Source organism: Nicotiana sylvestris, chromosome 11 (assembly GCF_000393655.2).
Source record: "Nicotiana sylvestris chromosome 11, ASM39365v2, whole genome shotgun sequence".
NCBI classification, from domain to species: domain Eukaryota; kingdom Viridiplantae; phylum Streptophyta; class Magnoliopsida; order Solanales; family Solanaceae; genus Nicotiana; species Nicotiana sylvestris.
Window position 1 is genome coordinate 88,189,498 of NC_091067.1, and position 23,649 is coordinate 88,213,146.

A 23,649-nucleotide genomic window follows, 5' to 3' on the forward strand; every position below is an offset into this window, starting at 1 on the left:
GTGCAAGTAGGGTTGGCGCTTGCCGAATCCTTTATTTCTGGCCTCGGCGGGCTATGTCTCTTTTTTCTGCTTCTTTTGCGTCATTTTTCTCTTCTCCATCTTCCCACTTTTCTCTTCTTCATCTTCGCCCTCGGGGATATTATTATGGAGGACCGAGATGAGACCCCATAGGAGGTGGCGATCGAAGATATTTCCGCCGAGGATATATGCCCGAGAGAGGTGCTCGAAGATGCTGCCGCTGGGGATGACCCTCGAGAATAGATTAGGCTATTGTCTTTTACTATATGTGTACCTTTTTGCTTCTTTGTTTATGTGTGAGGACCCCTCGTGGGCTTTTGTAATCATATGTTAGGACCTCTCATGGGCTTTTGTAATCGAATGTTTATGAATGAAAAATATTCCTTTAATTTGTCTCTGATGCATACTATTTTCCCTTTATTTATGCTTGTGTAGAATCTAAGTGCATGACCCCGTCGGTTGGTGCAAATGTCGAGCCCGGGTTGGACTGATAAACTCGGGTCGTCGGGACCCTGACTTCTTGTCGAATGAGAGTATGGCTTCGAGCCCCTAAATCGAGACTTAGCCTTTAGACCCTGCGATAATCTTCGAGGGGGAATTCGCTCGGAAGCTCTAGAATGGAGACTGCCTTTAAGCTTTTGAGAGCAGTCCCCGAGTGGGGGTTCGTTAAAAATCGGACCACCTGGAAACTTGCTTCGAACTTAGCATAGATAGCCTTAAGGCGTTGTAGATAGATCCCGGACGAGGGTCTACCCGAATTTAGATGGCACCCTGAGACCAAGCCCATATGAGTGGAGTTTAAATGCTTATTTCCTTGGAGCCTAACTCCTTTTTGATGAAAGTCCTCAAGGTCGGGTACCACCTCGAGACTTGTAATGATGTCGTTGGCTTCTTGGAACCTAACTTCCTTTTGATGGAGGTCCTCAGGGTTGGGTACCACCTCGGGACTTGCGACGATGCCGTTGGCTTCTTGGAGCCTAACTTCTTTTTGATGGAGGTCCTCGAGGTTGGGTACCACCTCGGAACTTGCAGCGGTATGAGGAACTTCATCCCCAAATCATCATGTGGTGCCGCCTAATGCACAATATGGGCAAATTATTTTTATAACTAGGAATAACTGTTACATATTGCTTTATGCCTAGGCAAGCGTGAGGTAATAACTTAAATAAAACCAGAACTGCCTTTGTTTAACCGTCAACCTGTTAAAATTAGTAGGAAGCCTGATTCAGACTTCTTTTCTGAGTCATGCAATAAATCTGGTTCTTCTGTTATTACTTAGATACCATGCTTCAGAATTCTGAATTCAGACCTTACCTGTATATGAGTCATGCTGTTCATGTGCACTGTATTTGGAGGTATATTTGAGCCTTTCGTTTGTCTTCCATGCTCCCTTTAATTGAAGTCCTACTTGTTAATTATATGTCACCTTAGTGTTTTACCTTTAAACTTGAGGGTCTGTCTAGAACTTCCTTTTGTAAGATAGGAGTCCTAAATTCCTCCGGGACTGATAGGAAGGGACGGGTAACAACATGCAATAGGGGTCGAGACCAACCCTTACTTTAGTTACCTTCACGGGGCGGGAAATGGGAGATATGGATATGATGACCAGTGCATTAATGCCACGTGCAACCCCTCTTTGAGGAGTGTCATACCGGGTATTGCATTGATGTGATCCATATTATAAACAAACCTAGGACCCCCTTCCCTTTTTATGCTTAGATTGTAATTCTTTTCAAAAAGTCTTGCTTTTCATTAATTGTTTCTCAAACACCTGTGTATCAAAACATAAATCCCCTATTATGTGAGCCCTACTTGTCTATTTGCTACTTCCACAAATTCACAAAAAAACTGTCTGGCCGGGAACCACACTAGTGGATCCTGAGGGGTGCCTAACACCTTCCCCTTGGGATAATTTCAATCCCTTACCCTATCTCTGGTTACCAAACGTAGTTGTAAATGAACCCTATAGGTGCGCTCATGCACCTTAAAAATCATTAGGTGGGAACTCTCCAAAATGCAATCCCCTTTCCCAAAAGGAAAGAGTTGTCCCCAACCAAAATGTCATGAACCTGATTCCGGGGAAGGAAAAAGGGGGCACGACAGCATAGTGACTGTGCTCGGGATATTTAGGCTTTTACCATTTCATACCATTTTTTGTGAATTTATAGCCCCCCTATGTGCAATTATTTGTTTAATTCCTTTAAGTGTTTAATTTCTTTTTCAAAAGCAAATCTGACATATCTTTCTTGTTTATTTCCTTTATAACTGCTTTAAATTATGAAACTGCTGTATTTATCGCTTTCTTAACGTGCAAATACATGCCAACATGCTTTTAATTATTGCATAATCATTCTCAACATCATACTCCACTCGTGCCAAACAAATACTATAGCAATGCTTGATGAGTGGTTGCGCTCTTCCTATATCATTACCCCCTAAATTCGGAAAGGCGTATTTGCGGTAAAACTAGTCGATCAGCGGTGCAGTCGACAGTTCCATGCCTTCCCACCTTGAGTTGCCCGCTCAAGGGTACAGTCTAAAACCCCATAGAAACCTTACTCTGTTTGAATTTTGCATGCATCATGGTCAAACCTAGTCGGGTCAGTTATGTTATCAACATAATGGTCCTTTAAGATAGCCTTGTCCAAAAGTCCACTGGGTTTCCCTAAACCCAAACAGACGTCATCACTTTCTGTGCATTTATTTGGAGAACTAAGTGCTTCATTCTAATTGTTGATATTAAATAGTCAAGTCTGGTGGGGGTAAGGGCCTAACCTTGTTTGTCTTGCAAAAAATGAGGCATGAGGTCCCCAGTTTGGGTATGGTTAGCACACCCCCACTCTTGCTAGACTAGTGGAGGAGTCTTCCATCAAATTGCCAAATCAATGAGTGGAAAGAGAGGGCCGCCAAAGCTAGCAAAAAGCTGGAATATCTGGAATACAGTCTGCTGGAATTGGAAGGAAAAGTGAGGAAGAGAGTCGCCGACTGCCAGAACACTGAGGGAAAGGAAAAAGAACATTTGGCAAAGGCACTTTTACTGGTGAACTTGAATTGGATGATTTGACCAACGAGAGCATTCAACCTGAGAAAGGTCCTTCTGAGGCCAAATAGATTAGGTTTACTCGCTTTCCAAATTTAATAAGGCCAATGGCCATTAGTGACTTTTATTTCTTGTTTATTTAGTGTTGTTTAGGGATTCGTCAATTTCTATTAATAAAATGAGACATTTAGTGTTCTAAGTTCTCCAAAATAATTTTTCGCTAGGCCTACCTCGGGCACAAAGAGGTTCCCAAATTAGGACACGCTTTACATTCCCGCACTATATGTTTTAATATTGCAATACTTTTTATAATCCTTACTGACTTGGTTACCTTTTATTTTTATTTTTGTTTTTATTATTCCCCTCCCGAAAGGTTAGTTCGTGCACTCCGGCATCATCATCTTACTTAACAAGATCCAGGGGCCCTCCACTCACTCCTCCTCTTAGTCCCATTAAAGGCAAGAACAAAGGCAAAATGGAAGATTTAAACAACATCAGGAAGGAGAACACAACTGAACGGGTAGAGGCCACTGATGGCCAGGGTATTCGGGTTCCTAACGAGAATGTGTCACAACTTGAACAGAAACTGTTGAAATTTCAGGAAGAGCTTGATCAGGTCTGGAATCTGGCAAACCTGTCATTTTCCCTCAGCGCCCCAGATATAAACTTCCCTAACACTCAAAATCCTACACCTCCTCAAAATATCCCAAAATAGCAGAATCATCCCACACCTCACCATCACACTGCTCCACTAAAGAACCAATGTAACACCTGCCATACCCCAAACAATACTCCACTACTCATCCCAGAACCTCAGAGCTCCACAAATGACCATTTCCACACCCATACACCAGTCCACCATAACACTCCTATCTACGTAGAGGCCATACCACGCTCCACCTAACCTATCTCATGCACACCTGAGTCTGATGAAAAAGATGTGCTTATCAGGAACTTGGCCGAGGAACTTAAGAAACTGACCAGCCAGATTCAGGGCGTTGAAGAAAGCAAAGGAATCGAGGGGTTGAATTATGAGGATCTTTGCATACAACCTGATGTCGAACTGCCTGAGGGGTACACATCTCCTAAGTTTGAAATGTTTGATGGTATGGGTTATCCAAGGGTCCATCTAAGAACATATTGCGACAAACTGCTTGGAGTAGGGAAGGATGAAAGGATCTGCATGAAGCTGTTCATGAGGAGTTTGAAAAGAGATGCATTTTCTTGGTACATCAGCTAGGATCCCAAGAAGTGGTCAGGCTGGGTAGGTATGGCGTCTGACTTTATGGATAGATTCAGGTTTAATACAGAGAATACACCAGACGTGTTCTATAACCAGAATTTGAATAAGAAGCCCACAGAGACATTTCGCGAGTATGATACTCACTGGAGGTCTGAAGCTGCTAAGGTCAGACCCGCCTTAGAAGAGGAGAAAATGAACAAGTTCTTTGTCCGGGCTTAGGACCCGCAGTATTATGAACAGCTGATGATGATTGAGAACTACAAGTTCTCCGACATTATCAAGTTGGGTGAAAGAATTGAAGAAGGTATTAAAAGTTGTATGGTTACAAATTTCGAGGCCTTGCAAACTATGAATAAGGCTTTACAGTCCGGTGGTGTGTCCAAGAATAGGGACGTAAAGGGGCCATGATGGTTGCACAAAGGACCAGTCTCCCCTCAAATACCAAGCTTACCCAAAACCTCCACTCACATACCAGCCAACCCAAATTACCGAGCACCCTCACCCTCGTACCAAGCTCCGCTACCAACTTATCAGTCGCCTCCACCTCCTACATACCAACCTACCTCACCCAGATACTCCCAACCCGCTCATATCTACCAAACTTATAATGCTCAACTATCCCATTATCAATCACCCCCTGCACGCCAAAGTTTCCCCAGACCCCAACCTAATTTTGATCGCAGCCCTCCAAAACAATATACCGCCATCGCTGAACCCATCAACCAGCTGTATGAGAAGCTCAAAGCTGCTGGTTATGCCACCCCTATCCTTGTTGCAACCCCGGAGAATCTTTCTCAGTGAGTTAACCCAAACAAGTCCTGTGCATACCACTCCGGCATGAAAAGTCACACCATCGATGAATGCCGCTCCTTGAAAGATAAGATACAACCCTTGATTGATAACAATATCATTGTGGAAAAGGAACTCGCTCCGAATGTCCGCAACAACCCTCTGCCAAACCATAAGGGTGGAAGTATCCACATGATTGAAATAGAAGATGACTGGGATCCCGAGGGATCAATCGGTTTGATCGCAGAAGGTGATGACCCAAAGAAACCAACAATTACCATGTCACCATTCTATACAAATATTGTACCCTAGGACTATACAACCGAGGGGAGAAGGAAGGGTAAGGTCAGGGTTGAAGAAGCTGTCGCAGCACAGGGTATGACAAGAACTGGTAGAGTCTATACTCCTGAACATCTGTCTGAGTCAAGTAAGAAGGCCTCCAATCATCCGCCCCTCATTGAGATAGGTCCGGACGACCTACGGAGGAAAATAAAAGCCAAGGAATATTCGGTCATCGACTAGTTGAACAAGACACCAACACAAATATCCATTCTCTCCTTACTGCAAAATTCTGAGACGCACAAGAATGCTTTGTTAAAAGTGTTAAATGAAGCATACGTGCTAAGCAACATCACTAGCGGGGAAATGGCTAATATGGTAGGACAAGTGCTGGACAGCCATAAAATCACCTTTCATGAAGACGAGCTACCACCTGAAGGGTTGGGCCACAACAAGGCACTGCACATCACCGTGCAATGTGAAGATTATTTCATTACTAGAATCCTAATCAATGGAGGTTCTAGTTTTAACATTTGTCCGCTGATAACACTCAAGAAGTTGGGTAAAGGGCTGCATGAGATAAAGGATGGAACAATCAGTGTGAAAGCCTTCAATGATTCTCAGAGGTCCACCATTGGTGAGATTTGTCTATGCTTGTAGATGGGACCAACCTGGTTCGAGGTCGATTTCCAAGTGATAGATGTACCAGCGTCTTAAAACTTGCTGCTAAGACGGTCGTGGATTCATGCTGCTAGCGTCGTAGCATCAATGCTGCATCAGGCAGTAAAGTTCGAATGGAATCACCAGGAAGTGGTCATTCATGGCGACAGTAGAAACCCTATATACAGTCGCCAGACCATTCCAGCAATCGAAGGAAGAAGGAAGTTGGGTGGAGAAACTTACCACCACATTGAGCGGGTCAATGCTATCGACAAAAACAAATGGTGGGATAACAAAATCGAGAGTATACTGAGTTGGAGTAGGTACGAACCTAGGAAAAGGCTCGGAAAGAACCTCCAAGGAATCTCTAAACCCATAAAACTCAAGAAACATGGCACTACCTTCGGTTTGGGATATGAATACACCTGGGAAGAATTCAATAACTGGTTGCCACCATGGCGCGGTCCTTACTACCAAGTAGAGCAGCCAATACCGCATCTGGAGTAGACTTTCTAATAGGCTAACATTATTTATGGGTCAGATGAAGAAGAGGCACTTGCAGCAGTGAAAAACTTGTTTCTAGAGGACAATGATATAGACTGTTGCATTATTCTCGAGGAGGAGGGGGAGGAAGGCCCTTCCATACAGGCTATGAGCAGAGCGGCACATCCCAAGAATTGGACTATCAGGACAACCAAAGCCCGACGAGCCTCGGGGTAGCAAGTCTAAAACAAGCATTATTCACTGTTTTATTTACTAAATGATTTTCTTTTCACATTTTTCAATTCCCGCACTAAGATCTTCGATGTTCAAAGCAGTTATTCAATTTATCAAAAGCATTTTGACTTTTCTTATGAATCAATATTTATTGCTATAATTTTCCTCCTTACTTTACCAATACACTATTACTATTACTTATTTTGATGAACCAATGACTGTACATGCAATGAGACAACACAACAAACGGACATTGATTCAGAGGAAGATGACATACCTGCCGAGATTGTCAAAGGAGTTGAGAACTTTGAGAACAGACCTAAGTCCAACCTAGACGAGACCGAAATTGTCAACTTGGGATATGCAGAAAACGTCAAGGAAATACGAATCAGCATTCACCTATCGCTATCAGAGAAGAAGGAATACACCGAATTTCTAAAGAAGTGTGAGGACATGTTCACCTGGTCGTATGATGACATGACTAGTCTGACTATGTCTATTGTGGCTCACAAACTGCCAACCAATCCAACATGTCCACCAGTAAAGAAAAAGCTCAGAAAGTTCAAGCATGATATGAGTTTGAAAATCAAGGAAGAAGTCACCAAGCAGATTAAAGCCAAGGTTCTCAGGGTAGAAAAGTACCCGACATGGTTAGCCAACATTGTGCTAGTACCAAAGAAGGATGGGAAGGTTAGAGTCTGCGTCAACTACCAGGATCTCAACCAGTCTAGTCCGAAAGATGACTTCCCTTTACCAAAATATACACATCCTGATTGACAACTGTGCCAAGCATGAGCTACAGTCATTCGTAGATTGCTTTGCTGGTTATCATCAGATCTGTATGGATGAGGAAGATGCTGAGAAAGCGGCTTTCAGTGCGCCGTGGAGAGTGTACTATTACAAGATGATGTCATTCGGCCTAAAGAATGTAGGGGCCACCTACATGAGGGCCATGACTACCATCTTCCATGATATGATACACAAAGAGATAGAGGTACATGTGGATGATGTTATTATCAAATCCAAGAAGGACACTAACCACGTAGAAAATCTGAGGAAGTTCTTCAACAGACTGCGGAGGTACAACCTGAAACTAAACCCCACAAAGTGCGCATTTGGGGTTCCTGTTGGGAAATTGGTGGGATTTATTGTGAGCCGCTGAGGAATAGAACTGGATCCATTGAAAGTCAAATCCATTCAAGAGCTACCACCACCAAAGAACAAGAAGGATGTGATGAGTTTCTTGGGAAGGCTTAACTAGATCAGCCAATTCATAGCACAGTCTACAATTATCTGTGAGCCAATCTTCAAGATGTTGAAGAAGGATGCCGCCACCAAATGGACTGATGATTGCTAAAAGGCCTTCGACAAAATCAAGGAGTACTTGTCACCACCACCAGTCTTAATCTCGCCTGAGCCAAGTAGACCCTTATTACTCTACCTTGCAGTGTTAGATGGAGCTTTCGATTGCATTTTGTGTAGCACGATGAAATGGGGAGGAAGGGGAAAGCCATTTATTATCTCAGTAATAAGTTCACCACGTATGACGCCCGGTATTCTTTATTGGAGCGCACCTGTTATGCTTTGACTTGGGTAGCATAGAAGCTGAGACATTACTTCTGCGCCTATACTACATATCTCATATAAAGGATGGATCCTTTGAAGTAAATCTTTCAGAAGCCCATGCCTACTGGCAAGATAGACAAGTGGAAAATCCTGTTGAGTGAGTTCAACATTGTTTACGTAACTCAGAAAGTGGTCAAGGACAGGCACTGGCAGACCACCTTGCTGAAAACCCCGTGGATGCAGGATACGAACCCCTGAAAACATATTTTCCTGATGAAGAGGTATCATTCATAGGAGAAGATATTGCAGAATCCTATGACGGTTGGAGAATGTTCTTCGATGGAGCAGCAAACTTCAAAGGAGTTGGCATAGGAGCAGTCCTAATATCAGAAACCGGTCAACATTAACCGGTGTCTGCCAAACTGAGGTTCCCCTGCACCAATAATATGACCGAATATGAAACCTGCATCTTGGGGATCAAAATGGCCATTGACATGAACGTTCAAGAGCTTCTAGTAATTGGAGATTCAGACTTACTTATACATCAGGTACGAGGAGAATAGACAACCAAGAACTCCAAGATACTCCCATATCTGCATCATGTACAGGAATTGAGAAAGAGGTTAACGAAGACGGAATTCCAGCATGTCCCCAAAATCCAAAATGAGTTCGTCGATACATTGGCTACCCTATCATCTATGATACAACATCCCAACAAGAATTTCATTAATCCCATTTCAGTGAAAGTCCACAATCAGCCAGCTTACTGTGCCCATATTGAAGAGGAAGCACACGGAAAGCCTTGGTTTCATGATATCAAGGAATATTTGGCAAAAGGAGAATACCCGGAGCTTGCTAATCCTACTCAGAAACGCACACGAGATTGTCCAACAACTTCTTTCACAGTGGAGGAATCCTGTATAGGAGGACTCCCAATTTAGGATTGTTAAGATGTGTCGACGCAAAGGAAGCATCTAGGCTACTAGAGGAAATTCATGATAGGACCTGCGACCCACATATGAATGGCTTTTTCTTAGCAAAGAAGGTACTCCAGGCTGGTTATTTTGGATGACTATGGAAACAGACTACATCTATTATGTCCGAAAATTCCACCGCTGTCAGATACATGCAAACATGACTAAAAGTAACCAATGATTGAGCCTGCCACTTCCAATGGACACAGGTTATTGGACCAATTGAGCCTGTTGCTTCCAATGGACACAGGCTCAAATGCCACCACTGTTAGATACATGCAAACATGATAAATTGGACCAATTGAGCCTGCCGCTTCCAATGGACATAGGTTTATCCTGGTAGCCATTGACTATTTCACTAAATAAAACAGTGAATAATGCTTGTTTTAGCCTTTCTACCCCGAGGCTCGTCGGGCTTTGGTTGTCCTGATGGTCCAATTCTTCATATGTGCCCCTCTGCTCACAGCCTGTATGGAAGGGCCTTTCTCCCCCTCCTCCTCGAGAATAATGCAACAGTCCATATCATTGTCCTCTAGAAACAGGTTTTTCACTGCTGCAAGTGCCTCTTATTCATCTGAACCATAAATAATGCAGCCTATTAGAAAGTCTGCTCCAGATGCGGTATTGGTTGCTCTAGTTGGTAATAAGGACTGCGCCATGGTGGCGACCAGTTATTGAATTCTTCCTAGGGTATTCATATCCCAAACCGAAGGTAGTGCCATGTTTCTTGAGTTTTATGGGTTTAGATATTCCTTGGAGGTACTCCGGGCTCATGATAAGGTAACCAAACCGAAGGAACATGATAAGGTGTCTTAGCAAAGAAGGTACTCCGGGCTGGTTACTTTTGGATGACTATGGAAACAGACTGCATCCAGTATGTCCGAAAATGCCACTGCTGTCACATACATGCATACATGACTAAAAGTAACCAATGATTGAGCCTGCCGCTTCCAATGGACACAGGCTCAAATACCACCGCTGTCAGATACATGCAAACATGATTAATTGGACCAATTGAGCCTGCCGCTTCCAATGGACACAGGTTTATCCTGGTAGCCATTGACTATTTCACCAAATGGGTCAAAGCAGCATCTTACAAAGCAGTGACTAAGAAAGTCGTGGCAGACTTTGTCCGCGACCGCATTATTTGTCGATTCGGAATCCCAGAATCAATCATTACTGATAATGGCTCCAACCATAACATCGACTTGATGAAAGCTATGTGCGAAACTTTTAAGATCAAACACAAGAATTCCACAGCCTACAGACCTCAGATGAATGGAGCTATAGAAGCCGCCAACAAGAATATCAAGAAGATATTGAGGAAAATGATAGAGAAACATAAATAGTGGCAAGAGAAGTTATTATTTGCTCTTTTGGGATATCGTACCACAATCTATACATCAATTGGGGCAACCCCCTATATGATGGTTTACGGTACAGTGGCTGTCATTCCTGCTGAGGTAGAAATTCCTTCCCTAAGGATCATACAAGAAGCTGAGCTCGATGACACAGAGTGGGTTAAAAGTCGTTATGAGCAACTAGCCCTTATAGATGAAAAGAGAATAAATGAAGTCTACCATGGTCAACTCTACCAGAATAGAATGTCCAGAGCCTTCAACAAAAGAGTCAAGCCAAGACAGTTCACACCGGGGCAGCTGGTGTTAAAGAAAAATTTTCCACATCAAGATGAAGCCAAAGAGAAGTTTTCTCCCAACTGGCAGGGTCCATACATGGTTCACCGGGTTTTGACAGGAAGAGCCCTCCTACTTGCAGAGAGGGACGGAGAAGTCTAGCCAAAGTCGATCAATTCAGATGCAGTCAAACATTACTATGTGTAATCTTTATGCTTTCCTTATATGATGTAAATTAAACTATGCCTTACCTGATTCCCATTTAAGAGGGGATACATAGGTAGCCCTATGGGTTCGGTCACAATTCAATAAAAATTTCATTTTTTCCCCCAATTGGAAAAAGTAATTTCAGCCGATCGCCGCACAAAAAACAGTCAGAAACGTCAACCCATCAAACTGGGGCAGAATTTTGAGGAGGACCCTCAAAATTCCGCAGTAGGAGGGGTTGCAATGTCCAAAGCCACGTCACAGTCGACAGTTCATCTAAAAGTTATTTTTAATTATACATTTATGTCATACTTTTACAAAATCATGATTATTATTGAAACTGCTTTGTTTAGCAATGCTGCCCCAATGATACAGACGGTATCACCAGATCAAAGCCGAACGAGTCAAGAAAAGCCAGCGCAGATACGAACTAACCTTCCCCCTTGCAAAACTCACGATTTTTTTGAATGCAGGCACTAGGATTGCGAAATCAATAAATATACCGTACGCCCATGGAACAAACATTGTCAAGAATACGACTTTACGAATTATTGCACTTGCCAACATTTGCTATCCGCACAAACTAGTGATGCCCAATATGTCACAATGCTCCCAGTAATCACAATGCTGCAATCTGCTATCAGCTAAGAAAACTCTATTGTCATTCGTTATTTTATTTCTTGCATAAGGCTATTATTCTGCCTTCTGAGACTAAACGCTGTCTCCATCTGAATTCTTTCAGAAGGCTACCATTCTGCCTTCCTAGGTTAAGCTCTACCTCCACATACATCTACATTGCATAAGGCTACTATTCTACCTTCCGAGGTTAAGCTCTACCTCCACCTGCATCTGCATTGCATAAGGCTATTATTCTGCCTTCCGACACTAAACACTGTCTCCATCTGCATCTGCATTGCATAAGGCTACTATTCTGCCTTCCGATACTAAATGTTGTCTCCATCTGCATTCTTGTATAAGGCTACCAGTCTGCCTTCCGAGGTTAAGCTCTACCTCCACCTGCATCTGCATTGCATAAGGCTACTATTCTGCCTTCCGAGACTAAACGCTATCTCCACCTACATCTGCATTGCATAAGGCTACTATTTTGCCTTCCGAGACTAAACGATGTCTCCATCTGCATCTGCATTGCATAAGGCTACTATTCTGCCTTCCAATCTACATAAGGCTACCATTCTTCCTTCTGAGGTTAAGCTCTTCCTCCATCTGCATTCACATTTTTGCATAAGGCTATCATTCTTCCTTCCGAGGCTAAGCTCTGCCTCCAATTTTCTTTGAAACTAAGCATTATCCCAAGCACTATTTATCTCGCTTTTCTTATGGGCTAAGCTCTGCCCTTCAATTTTCAAGACTATGCTCTGTCTTGTCCACATCATACTATTGCATCCTTCATGGGCTGAAATATTGCCAACTCATCCAAAGGCGTCATCGTTCGGAGGAACCATCTTCATAGCTCGAGAACACCATGTCATGGCTTGATGATCTCTTTCAATCTTTTGGATATCATTATTTAAAGGCGTCATGGTTCGGAGACACCATCCTAATAGCCCAAGACCATTATTTCATGGCATGCGAATCCCTTATCATACACTTCATGGCCCAGGACATCATGGTCTGAGGACGCCATTCCTAACTGTCCAAAGACAACATTCATGGTCTAACGGGAATTTGCATCATGTTTAAATTTATGCACAGTATAAGCTTGTACTGTTTCTAATTGCAGGTAAACCGACAAGCAACGACCACCTCGGCAGGAGCGATCCTGCTATAGTTCCCGTAACCATATCAAACCTAACCATTCCCGTAAACCTTTCACTCACTCGGCCTTGGATATTGCGTCCGTTCTTGAAATGTCTTCATCTACATACTACGCGGGTGAATCATGAACTACATACGGCCTGGTTCCTATGAAACCAGGGATATATAGGAAGCTCAAAATGCCAGGGTGCGGCCTAACCTCTTCAAACCGTTTCGCTCGGTCAAAATTGGCCATTATTTGTTTACCTGAAAACTCTTTCATTCTTCTCAGGTAAAGAGGGGCAGCTGTTGATACCCAATTTTTCCCTATATATTTTCAATATGCAAAATACCTTCAAAATAGTATATATATATGCATATATAAGCATGTCCAAGGGTTTTATTATTTTTTCCATAATTTTATAGGTTTAAATTGATTTATTTTCTCCATTTTTATCCATAAAATCCCCAATAATTATTTCTGAATTATTGTTTTGATAATTCATCTATTTAATTTCTATATTTATGCCAAAATATGGCTAAGGTAATTTTTATATATTTTTATAATTAATTTTAATATTTTTAAAGCTAAATTGCACATAATTGTAATATTAGCCATTTTAAGATTTAATTATGTTTTATTCGCATAAAATTCGATCGTGTATTTTTTAATTGTTAATTATGTATATAAATTATTTTAGCACTTTAAATTATTTTTCAGAAACTACTTACTATTTTTATAAATCAAATAGGGAAAAAGTGGCTATTTAAAATCTAGCCAGATTGGCTTTCAATTGTAGCCTAAATCAAACCCCAATCGCAGCCAAATTTTACAATTAAAACCCGACCCACACCCTTTTAACCCATACCCAAACCCGGAACCCCACCTACCCTTTCTAATCTCGATCGTTGATCTCCTAGATCAACGGTCCACATTACTTCTTACCATTTTTAACCTGAACGACCCCCTAACCTAATTCATTCTTACCAAACAGCCGCCCTAGAATCCCCAAATCCTCTCCGTCTCTCTGAGACCTAGTCCTAACCCTAGTCGCCGCCACCCAAAACTAGCCCTAATCCCTTCGATCCTCACTCGATCCATGGATTCCCATGGTTGTTCGAGACATATACTTGTCTCCTGGTTGCTTTTTATGTGATTTCATGGAGGGATCTCGAAGAGATCCAGTCTAGATCTTGTTCAAAACCCTCCAAGAGCCTCTCTATGGTCTTTCATGCCATTTTCCGGCCATCCGTGGCTGTTCGAGTCAGATTCATGACGTCTCCGGCTAAAACCGGTAACGTTCTAAGGTTCTCTCATCTTCTTTGGATTCTCAAAAATCCTAACTCTTAAGATTTTCCACTTTTCTTTAGATCTGTCTTAGATCTAGGTATATCCATGAGTTTTTAACCGATTTTTTCTTCATCTCTACAATTTTCTGAAAACCCTAGTTTCACTGTTGTTTGAATCTTTTCAGATCTTTATAGATCTATAGTTATTCGAGTATCATTGGGTGTTTTCCTTTTAAAATCTCTTGTTTTGATTAGTTGTTTCGACTTCGTTTACTCTTTTTGAAATTAGGGTTCATGTCAGACTTTTCTTCAAAGTTTTTCTAACTTTTTGATGTTTAAACTAAGTATTCTTCACTATCTTGAATGATTCTCTTATATATGCGTGAATTCTGGATGTTTCTATCTGTTGCACTGATTGTCTTTCATCTGTTCTCCGTTATTTGTTTATTTTTTCTGTCAACCCAATGTATCAACTGATTCTATTTGGGGTTTGAGCAATCTTCCCTATTAAAAATCAGTATTCTTCGGGATCCTTGCGTGATTATTTCTATTAGGATTTTGAGCAATCTTTCTTATTAAAAATCAGTATTCTCTAAAATTTTTTTTACTGATTTAAATGATTGTCCTGTTAAAATTAGTGTGTGCTGGGACTTTACTTGTTTCCTTATTTGTGATCTTGATTGGTTATACTTTCCTTAATTAGTTATCAGTAGCTTGAGGATTTTACTGACTCCCTATATGGTATGGTTTTTGATTTATTACCTTAATTGAACCTTGTTATGGCTGTTAATTGACTATTCCCCAATTGAAGGGGTTTTTCCCAGACATCTATATAGAATTTGATTTTGTGATTGGTTGATTGATCCTTAATTGATTGAACTCTGATTCTCTTTACCTTATTAGTTCTACTTCTAAAGTGCTATAGATACACTCTTGTTTTACCTCTCAACACACGAACACAGTTCAGAACACACACTCAAACTCTCTCTTCCTTCACTACTACTTGTGTTACTGCTAGTCTAGCCGGCCGAAAGCCAAGGCTATACTGTGGAACTCTACTTGCTTTACTTTTCTGCACTTTGATTCCTTAACTGGTATGTCCCTAGTTCAATTCTAAAACTCAACTCTATGTGCTCCATTGTTTGTCAATCCCTGTCTATTTCTGCACTAACTCAATGACTCATGTGTTTAATTATCTGTCGGATTTACTGCTTTATTCAACATGCTTAAGTTCTGCCCTCTTTTGTTAAAATGTAATCAGTATGTATACTTGAGTTCATTTTTATGTCCCTCAACTAGTATATCTCCTAATGTATTTAACTAACACTAAGTCATGACTAAGTGTGTGTAGACCACTGCATGATTACTCCCATACCATGTTCCAATGTCTTATCACTAATCTAATTTCAAGCATGATTCCCTTGTTAACACTTTGAAGTAATTGTTTGTGTTCTAAAGGCCAATCGGTCCCTACTTGTTCTTTGTGATTGCTGGTCAATATGCTTCTCTTCTCATCCACGTTTATGTGTTTCTGATTTTGTCTCTCTGTGTCCCCAACCCCTTACTCCCCTGCTTGTGAATGTTCCTATTCTTTGAACTTGTCCTTTGTGTGTTGGCTTGTTCCAAGTTGTTGTTGCTCATATTCTCTCTTCCTTTCCAAACTGTTTTTCCCTAAGCAACTCTTCTGATATTTTGCAAACTTGTTTCAAACATGTTGTTTCAAAACTGTTTTCCAACTCAACTCTTTAAAATCTATGTCAAGCACTCTCACATATACTCTTACACCACTAGGTTCTGCCCATTTTGTGTGAGCCTTGCCTTGGGACCTGTAAGCTCCCTATGAACTTGGACACGTAAAAGCTGGCCTTCCCACACTGCACTTACTCCATCTTGGTTATGCAATCTACATGTGAGCACTGCCCGAGACCCCTTGAGGTCTTTAGGAAACTCTAACACACCTAGATATGAGAAAGGCTGTGGAACAATATTGGCACTTGAGGTGGCTTATTACATAACTCAGAGAGGAAGTCCTAATCAGGCTTCCTATAGGGTAACTTCTTATTTTTTTTTCATTTCTACTTATATAATTCATTTCAATGTTGGTCTGTAATAACCTGTTGTAAACAAGTATTGGGGTGGCTAGTGAAAATGGATGGGTAAATATGCATGCTATAGTTGTTAAGGGTAGAAAATATGTTATTAGGGTTATATTCCTAATTGTGCAATAGAAACCATGCTTAGGACTCATACATGTATTAGAAATCATGCTCTTAGGTCCCATGTTTCTTGTTTCAGCATCTCATCCATCTCTAATCCATGTTTTATGTCTATCACTTAGAAATTCTGCTCCTAGGACAATAACAACATTGGCATAAAAGTTGTTACTCTTGTACTTTCAGAAGTCCTATTTCAATAATTCTGCAACTCTTGTGCGCATTTAGAAATCATGCCTTAGGGATTCTATTTTTTTGACAATCCTGCCATTTGCATATGCATATTAGATATCATATTCTAGGATCCTGTTTGCATTGTGTTTAAAATGCCTAGTTAATTACCGATTCATGAAAAGGTAATAAGGTAATAATAGTTTCATATTGTGATATTTTTTGGATAAAATTGGTAACAATCTCTGCATTCGTATCAATTAGAACAACATGTTTTATGTTAAAACAATCCCCAAAATATTTTAATAACTCGGAATAACTGCTGCATATTGATTTACGCCTAGGCAAGCCTTAGGTAATAACTTAAATAAAAACAGAACTGCCTTTGTTTAACTGTCAACCTATTAAAATTAGTAGAAAAGCCTGATTCAGACTTCTTTTCTGAGTCATGCAATAAATCTGGTTCTGCTATTATCACTTAGATACCATGTTTTAGAATTCTGAATTCAGACCTTATCTGTGTATGAGTCATGCTGTTCATGTGCACTATATTTGGAGGAATATTTGAGCCTTTCGTTTGTCTTCCATGCTCCCTTTAATTGAAGTCCTACTTGTTAATTATATGTTGCCTTAGTGTTTTGCCTTTAAACTTGAGGGTCTGCCTAGAACCTCCTTTTTGTAAGATAGGAGTCCTAAATTCCTCCGGGATTGATAGGAAGGGACGGGTAACAACATGCAATAGGGGTCGAGACCAACCCTCACTTTAGTTAACTTCACGGGGCGGGAAAGTGTAGATATGGAAATGATGACCGGTACATTAATGCCACGTGTATCCCCTCTTTGAGGAGTGTCATGCCGGGTATTGCATTGATTTGATCCATATTATAAACAAACGTAGGACCCCCTTCCCTTTTTATGCTTAGATTGTAATTCTTTTCAAAAAGTCTTGCTTTTCATTAATTGTTTCTCAAACACCTGTGTATCAAAACTTAAATCTCCTATTATGTTAGGCCTACTTGTCTATTTGCTACTTACACAAATTCACAAAAAACTGTCTGGCCGGGAACCACACTAGTGGGTCCTGAGGGGTGCCTAACACCTCCCCTTGGGATAATTTCAAGCCCTTACCCTATTTCTGGTTACCAAACGTAGTTGTAAATGAACCATATAGGTGCCCTAACGCACCTTAAAAATTATTAGGTGGCGGCACTCCAAAATGCAAACCCCTTTCCCAAAAGGAAAGAGTTGTCCCCAACCAAAATGTCATGAACTCGATTTCGCGGAAGGAAAAAGAGGTTGCGACACCATATTTGTTTGCTCCTCTTTAAACTTGTTTTTTTCTTGAATTTGTCTTGAAACTTTTCCTCAAATAATCTTATTTTGTTGACAACTATCTATTATTTTGCCAACATATTTTTGGCCAGACGGGAAACACACTTTGATTAGCACAACCCACCAGCAACGGAAACTATTTGATTCTCTCCCAAGATCGTAGAATCTCTAATACCAATATGAAGGAAAATATCTTACTATTAATCTCTTAAAGCTCTCTACAATTCTTTATTTCCTCCACACATAAAATAAGCTATCAATACTGATAGCTTATATCAGTCCACCAAACTATAGAGCACCTGATCCTCTATGAGTTTCTGATGAGAATACTTATGAAGCAGTAAGTAAAAGAGACACGGGATTTTTACATGGAAAAATCCCACTCACGGGGACAAAAACCACGAACTACACTTGTAGGCTTTCAACTTCACTAACTTGTAATCTCACTATTACAATCCACTTTGCAATGACTCTATTACAAAGACTTCAACTTAACTAACTTGTGATACTCTTACCACAAGCCACTTTATCACTCTCTAGTTACAAAGACTTTAACTTATGACTAAACCTAGTCACAACATAAACTAAGAGAGTTTATGGATTTTTTGGGTTTCCTAAAACACAGCTTCTAAGAAAGCAAGATAGGAGTTACTGAATAACAAATAACATGATTACAACTCAACCACGGATACACACAGACTCATTGTGAAACTAATCCTTTAGTGGAGTTGTCTTCTTGTTCTTGACACACTTGTGACTTCAATGTTGGATGAACACTTTTCTGCTTGAGAGAATATCACTAAATGCTCCAGTCAAAAATCTTATGCCTTGCACCAGGATGTTATACTTCAAAAGACATCACAATGGTGATGTCAATTCTTGATACACGCTTCTTCCCAATGAGAAGTGACTATCGCACTATCTGCTGCACTGTCGCGTGTACAGTATGCAGACAGTCACTTTCTATATACAGTCACATTATGTATTTGCATTCTAGCTGTTGTTGACTTGTACTTCTATTAGAGAACACCCAGGGATCAGGTCCCTATTGTGTTCCTCTTTGAAGTAGTTCATTTGGTGGAGATCAGACTGGACTTTGTTCATTTGAGATGTGTACCAAGTGAGTCGGGTTCTCTATCTGGTTCTTAACAATAAGTTTGTTAGATCATCAAAACATAAGAATCACAAGGAAAAGACATTGAAAAGCCATCAAATACCCTACTTATAATAGTATGAAACCTATTTCAACTAGAAATAGGAAAGTCTATTCCTATATTTATTCTAACTGCAAATCATATTTAGACATAAATTAAATAAACCAAATTCTAAATAACTAAGGTTTCCTACTACAACTTTGAATTAGTTTTCCAACACAAAATTATGCTTAGAGTCAAAGATAAAAAGATAAAATGTACTAATGAAAAGAGTACTGGATGTTTTATACTTCAATGCCACACAATAGGGGGGGTGATTTGTGTGGTGTCTAATTTTTCACATGCACAGATTATAGAAGGACCAAGTTCTTTTATGTGTTCCTTATACTACTGTTGTGGAATAATAAATGCAGAAAGTAAAGAACACAAGTATTTTTTATGTGGAAAACACCCGGCTCAAAAGGTAAAAAAGTCACAACCTACTCCCAGTAGGATTTTTCCCAACACTTCATTAAATCACTGAGCCAAAAGCAGCATTTACAAAACTCTTTGTAATCCTAAGGATTACCTCTAACCCTTTGTGGCAACCAGCCTCTAGTTGTTGCGACAACTTCAAGTTAACTCTAACTTGAATACAACACTCATAGTACCTAGTATAATTGCTTCTAGATAAATCTAAAAGATACAACTTAAAATCCCTACTACAATGAAACTAGAATAAAAGATAGACAATTGGAATTGGTACTTCTATCTGATTCATTTAGCTTCATGTTTGCACACTTGAATCATACATGAATTGCTTGCAAAATGCCTTGCTATTTTGCTCTCAACTCACGTTTAACGTTTGTGTGTACCTACAAAATGAGAACATCCTGAAGTATATAGAGTTAGTAGAATAGGAAATAACTAGAGTTCTAATGCTATACTCTTCCTTGATGGAAGAGTTCTAGTTATATTCAACTTCTAACTCTTCCCTTATCTAGGATAGAGTTCTCTTAAAGTAAGAAGTCCATCTCCTTATCACTTATGCAACCTTTTCGTTCAAGAGATATCGGATATATCCACTTAAGCATATCTCCTTCACGTGTATGCCTTGTGCTCAAATCTGACCGTGTCTCTATACACTATGTATAGACCTGGTTCATGCTTGAGTTCCTTTGTCAATCATCAAAACAAACTTTACTTAGGTCAACAAATTTCCCCTTTTTGATTCTTACAAACTTTGTGCTTTTGATAGACATAAGCCCTATTTCAACTTAGCTCAATATCAATACAATGTTAGAACACTTTCCATTTTAAAGTCACAAATCATCAAGGACCAAGTTCATTAAGTTATAAATATGACAATCTAAAGTAAAAAGCACAACCTATCTTCCTTCTTTTGGCAACATCGAAAATTTTCATAATTATGTTAGATAACCAGATTTTAATAGACATCACTCATGGACCCTAGGGATACTTCAAATGCAATCTGGAGTCAAGCATCATTTATAAATCTAATGATATTTGTCATCTAAGAAGCATCAACAAACAGTTAGGGCGCAATAATAGTTGATTATCATTTTTACTAGTCATCCACAAAGCATAGAGAAAAATAAAGATATTAGATCATGAGCAAAAAGAACAACAAAAAAATCCCATCCAGGTAACTGGTTTGTCTAATTAGGCTAGGAAGGTTTCAAGGCCGAGAAGGACCAGGTTCTTGGTTTCTAGCCTAAAGTAGCTTTAACATATCATGAAGAATTCATTCATTCTTCTCCTTCTCCTTTGCAAGCTCAACCTTGAGAACACCTTATCAGTTTCTACTTCTGCTAGCCTTTTCTTCAGCCTCTCAATCTCAGCATCCTTAGCCCCATTCTCTTGTACCAAGGCTCGCACTTTGCTATTTATAGGTACATTCTTGGATGAACCATGTTCTTTGGGAGTAGTGTGGACTTCAAAGTCACATGCAGTCAAGGTGTTTGCCCTAAAGTGATCCTTGATTGAACCAACATCCTATTTCTTTAAGGGAACCTTGAAGTGATCCATATGATGGTGAAAATGAAACCATGGGATATGGCGTTTTGGTGCCATTTAGAACCATATAAAGGAGCTGGATAATAAACCCATGCCAATTAATTTGTCTCCTACTATCCAGGCATTCCATAAGGACCAGGTCTATGAATATGGCAATTTCTTTCCTGCTTGGGCAACACGACCTTGTTGTCAAATTCGAATAGTCACATTGTAGGGTGGCTTCATCTCACTTTATATATAGCTTTGTCCTTTAACTCTAACTCATTGTCAGCAAACTTTGTTGTAATGGCAAGGGAGGTAGGGAGGTTCTCTAGGCTTGTCCATTTAAGCCTTTTGTAATCATTGTACCCTTCAGTAGGTACACCCAGAATATCTCCAAATTCCTTGTCATCGAAGCTCACAGTCACTCCCTTCACCACATTGGTGACTATGCCATTTTTGATCTCATAATTTGTCATAAACTCTACAATCCCAGCTCTGGCAAGCCTTCCATCCATCTAAAGGACCATGTCCTTCCAATCCTGCAGTTGTAATTATAACAACATGACCATGCCTTCATCCTCCAAGTCTATGAGGATTCTACTCTTCAAGATGGTTCTTTTACCAAATGTCTCCTTCTTGTCTTGTTCATCATTGGTTTCTTCTTCTTTTTCACTCTCTTTTTCCTCCACTACTTTCACTTTTTTAGATTTCACGGCCGACCTGGTTCTTTTCGCTTCGGTAAAAGGCTCTACAAACTTTGTCTTTGAAGGAGACTTCTTTTTGGAAGTCTTTATTTTCTTTGTCTTTGGAGTCGCAAGCTCTACCTCCTATGCCATGTCTTTATCACGAAGAACCAAGTCAATTCCTCAATTTCAACAGCCTCAACAGACTCAATCACTTTCTTCTTTCCCTTTGCAACAACTTTTCTTTTACTTACTTCTAGTGCTTTTTCCAGTTCGGCCTCACTCTTCTTCTTCTGACTCATTGTATCTCTTCCTCTTGTAGGAGGAGTCTCTACAGGGATCGAAGAGGCATCCATTCTCTTCTTGTTTGCCCTAGCAGTTCCATGAATTTTAACTCCTCAACTCCTCTTCCTTTTTGGATTGTAACTGTTAGAAACTCGTTTCAATAGGTCATCGAGGGGTTCCTGCACAGATGGAACAGGTTCTTGGAACCTCTTACTCAACCTTAACAACCCCTATGCAGCACTAGCATCTTTAGACCCACTACCCCTTTTTCTCTCAAACTCTCTTCCTCTCCAGCTGATTCCCTACTCTACAATACAATAGCTCATGTTTCTTCTGCCAAACCAACAGGAGTGGGTGAAGATTCAGTCACTCCTCCCATTCCCCTCACAATACCTTGAGCACCCTCACTCTCCTTTTATTTTTTCTTCTTATCTTTACTACCAATGTTCCCAGATTCAATGATTTCAACCCCAGCCATAGTACCCACCAAAACAAATTTGTTCTCCCAATTCTCAACAACTCCAGAAATTATTTCAGACGTAATTCTAGAACCATAAGTTACATGCTCTGTTTCAGATGAAATAGTTTCTTCCCCCTCAGAGGCAGACTTAAAGGATACTTCAAATTTTTGGGGTTCATCTTCCTGGCTTGCTTTCAATTTATCATTTATTTTCTTGATTTGTTCACTATTAGCTATATTCTTGTGAGCAAGCCTCTTTAACCTTCCTTTCTTAGAGATAGGTGTGGTTGAGGGTGTGGTTGAATGTATGGGTGTTGATACCTTGGGTGGTGGTGAGGTATTTTCAAAAGGTTAGCCATTGATGTGTTTGGATGTGTGTAGAAGAGATGAAAGAAGATGGGGAAAGTTATTTGTTGGCAGGGTAGTTTAGGAGTGGGGAAATGGGTAAGTCCAAATCAAATTTAAAGAGGGAGAGTTTAATTGGATAAAGACAGCTTTTCCAAAAGCTCGGATGTCTAACCAAACTAGGAGTTAGATCGAAAAGACGTTGAGGACTCTCCCTAGAATCTAGGCACTTATTGCGTTTAGGACACTCCTTGGGTGAAACTGGTTCTTTTTGTAATAGATAAGCTCGTGGAAGGTTAGGATTAAATGGGACTCTTCTTTTGATCATAATCCAAATATAATAATATCAAAATATGTAGAGTGGAGAGTGCATACCATGTAATCTTGATGAACTAGGTTCTTCACTGAGAAATCTCTGGTGTAAGTCTAGATTTTCCAAGAAAATAAAGATAATATCATTAGAGTAATGAGAAATTTTAGCACATGGCAGAAGAGAATACTAGTGAAAGTATGAGACTGAGAAAAATCTAATCTAATTATGTCCAAAATTCATAAATTATCTAGCCAATTTTTGAGTTACAACTGGTTCTTTTAGGTGATTTTAACCATCCCTAATTCTAACATGTTTCTTTCAAAGTGATCTCTGCTTAGAGCTTTTGTGAAGATGTTTGCTTGTGAGTAGCACAAAATTTCTCAGTGATCAAACCCTTTTCATAGTTGTCCCTCAAAAAGTGATGCCTAACATCTATAGGCTTAATTCTTTTGTGATAAACCAGTTTATTGGTCATACTTATTGCATTGGTGTTATCACTGAAGATAGGGATACAACCTACATC

At 40.1% G+C, this 23,649-nt stretch overlaps 2 protein-coding genes across 2 annotated transcripts; one reads left to right on the forward strand and one right to left on the reverse strand.

The window, feature by feature from the left end:
* Positions 1-8,794: 8,794 nt before the first annotated feature.
* On the forward strand, positions 8,795-9,558 carry LOC138881299 (uncharacterized). Its single transcript, XM_070161513.1, has 3 exons — positions 8,795-8,860; positions 8,921-9,142; positions 9,496-9,558. Exons 1-3 carry the CDS (start codon positions 8,795-8,797, stop codon positions 9,556-9,558), a joined length of 351 nt encoding a protein of 116 aa, XP_070017614.1.
* Positions 9,559-21,591: 12,033 nt separating this feature from the next.
* LOC138881300 (uncharacterized) lies at positions 21,592-22,079 on the reverse strand. Its single transcript, XM_070161514.1, has 2 exons — positions 21,978-22,079; positions 21,592-21,867 (listed from the first exon to the last, which is right to left on the reverse strand). Exons 1-2 carry the CDS (start codon positions 22,077-22,079, stop codon positions 21,592-21,594), a joined length of 378 nt encoding a protein of 125 aa, XP_070017615.1.
* Positions 22,080-23,649: the final 1,570 nt, after the last annotated feature.

Coding starts and splice junctions, on each gene's coding strand:
- LOC138881300 (XM_070161514.1), bottom strand. CDS start 22,079: ATGGATGCCTCTTCGATCCCTGTAGAGACTCCTCCTACAAGAGGAAGA. Junction 21,868..21,977: donor AACTGGAAAAAGCACTAGAA/GTAAGTAAAAGA, acceptor GACATGGCATAG/GAGGTAGAGCTTGCGACTCC.
- LOC138881299 (XM_070161513.1), top strand. CDS start 8,795: ATGGCCATTGACATGAACGTTCAAGAGCTTCTAGTAATTGGAGATTCA. Junction 8,861..8,920: donor CAGACTTACTTATACATCAG/GTACGAGGAGAA, acceptor CATCATGTACAG/GAATTGAGAAAGAGGTTAAC. Junction 9,143..9,495: donor ATGATATCAAGGAATATTTG/GCAAAAGGAGAA, acceptor CAATGGACACAG/GTTATTGGACCAATTGAGCC.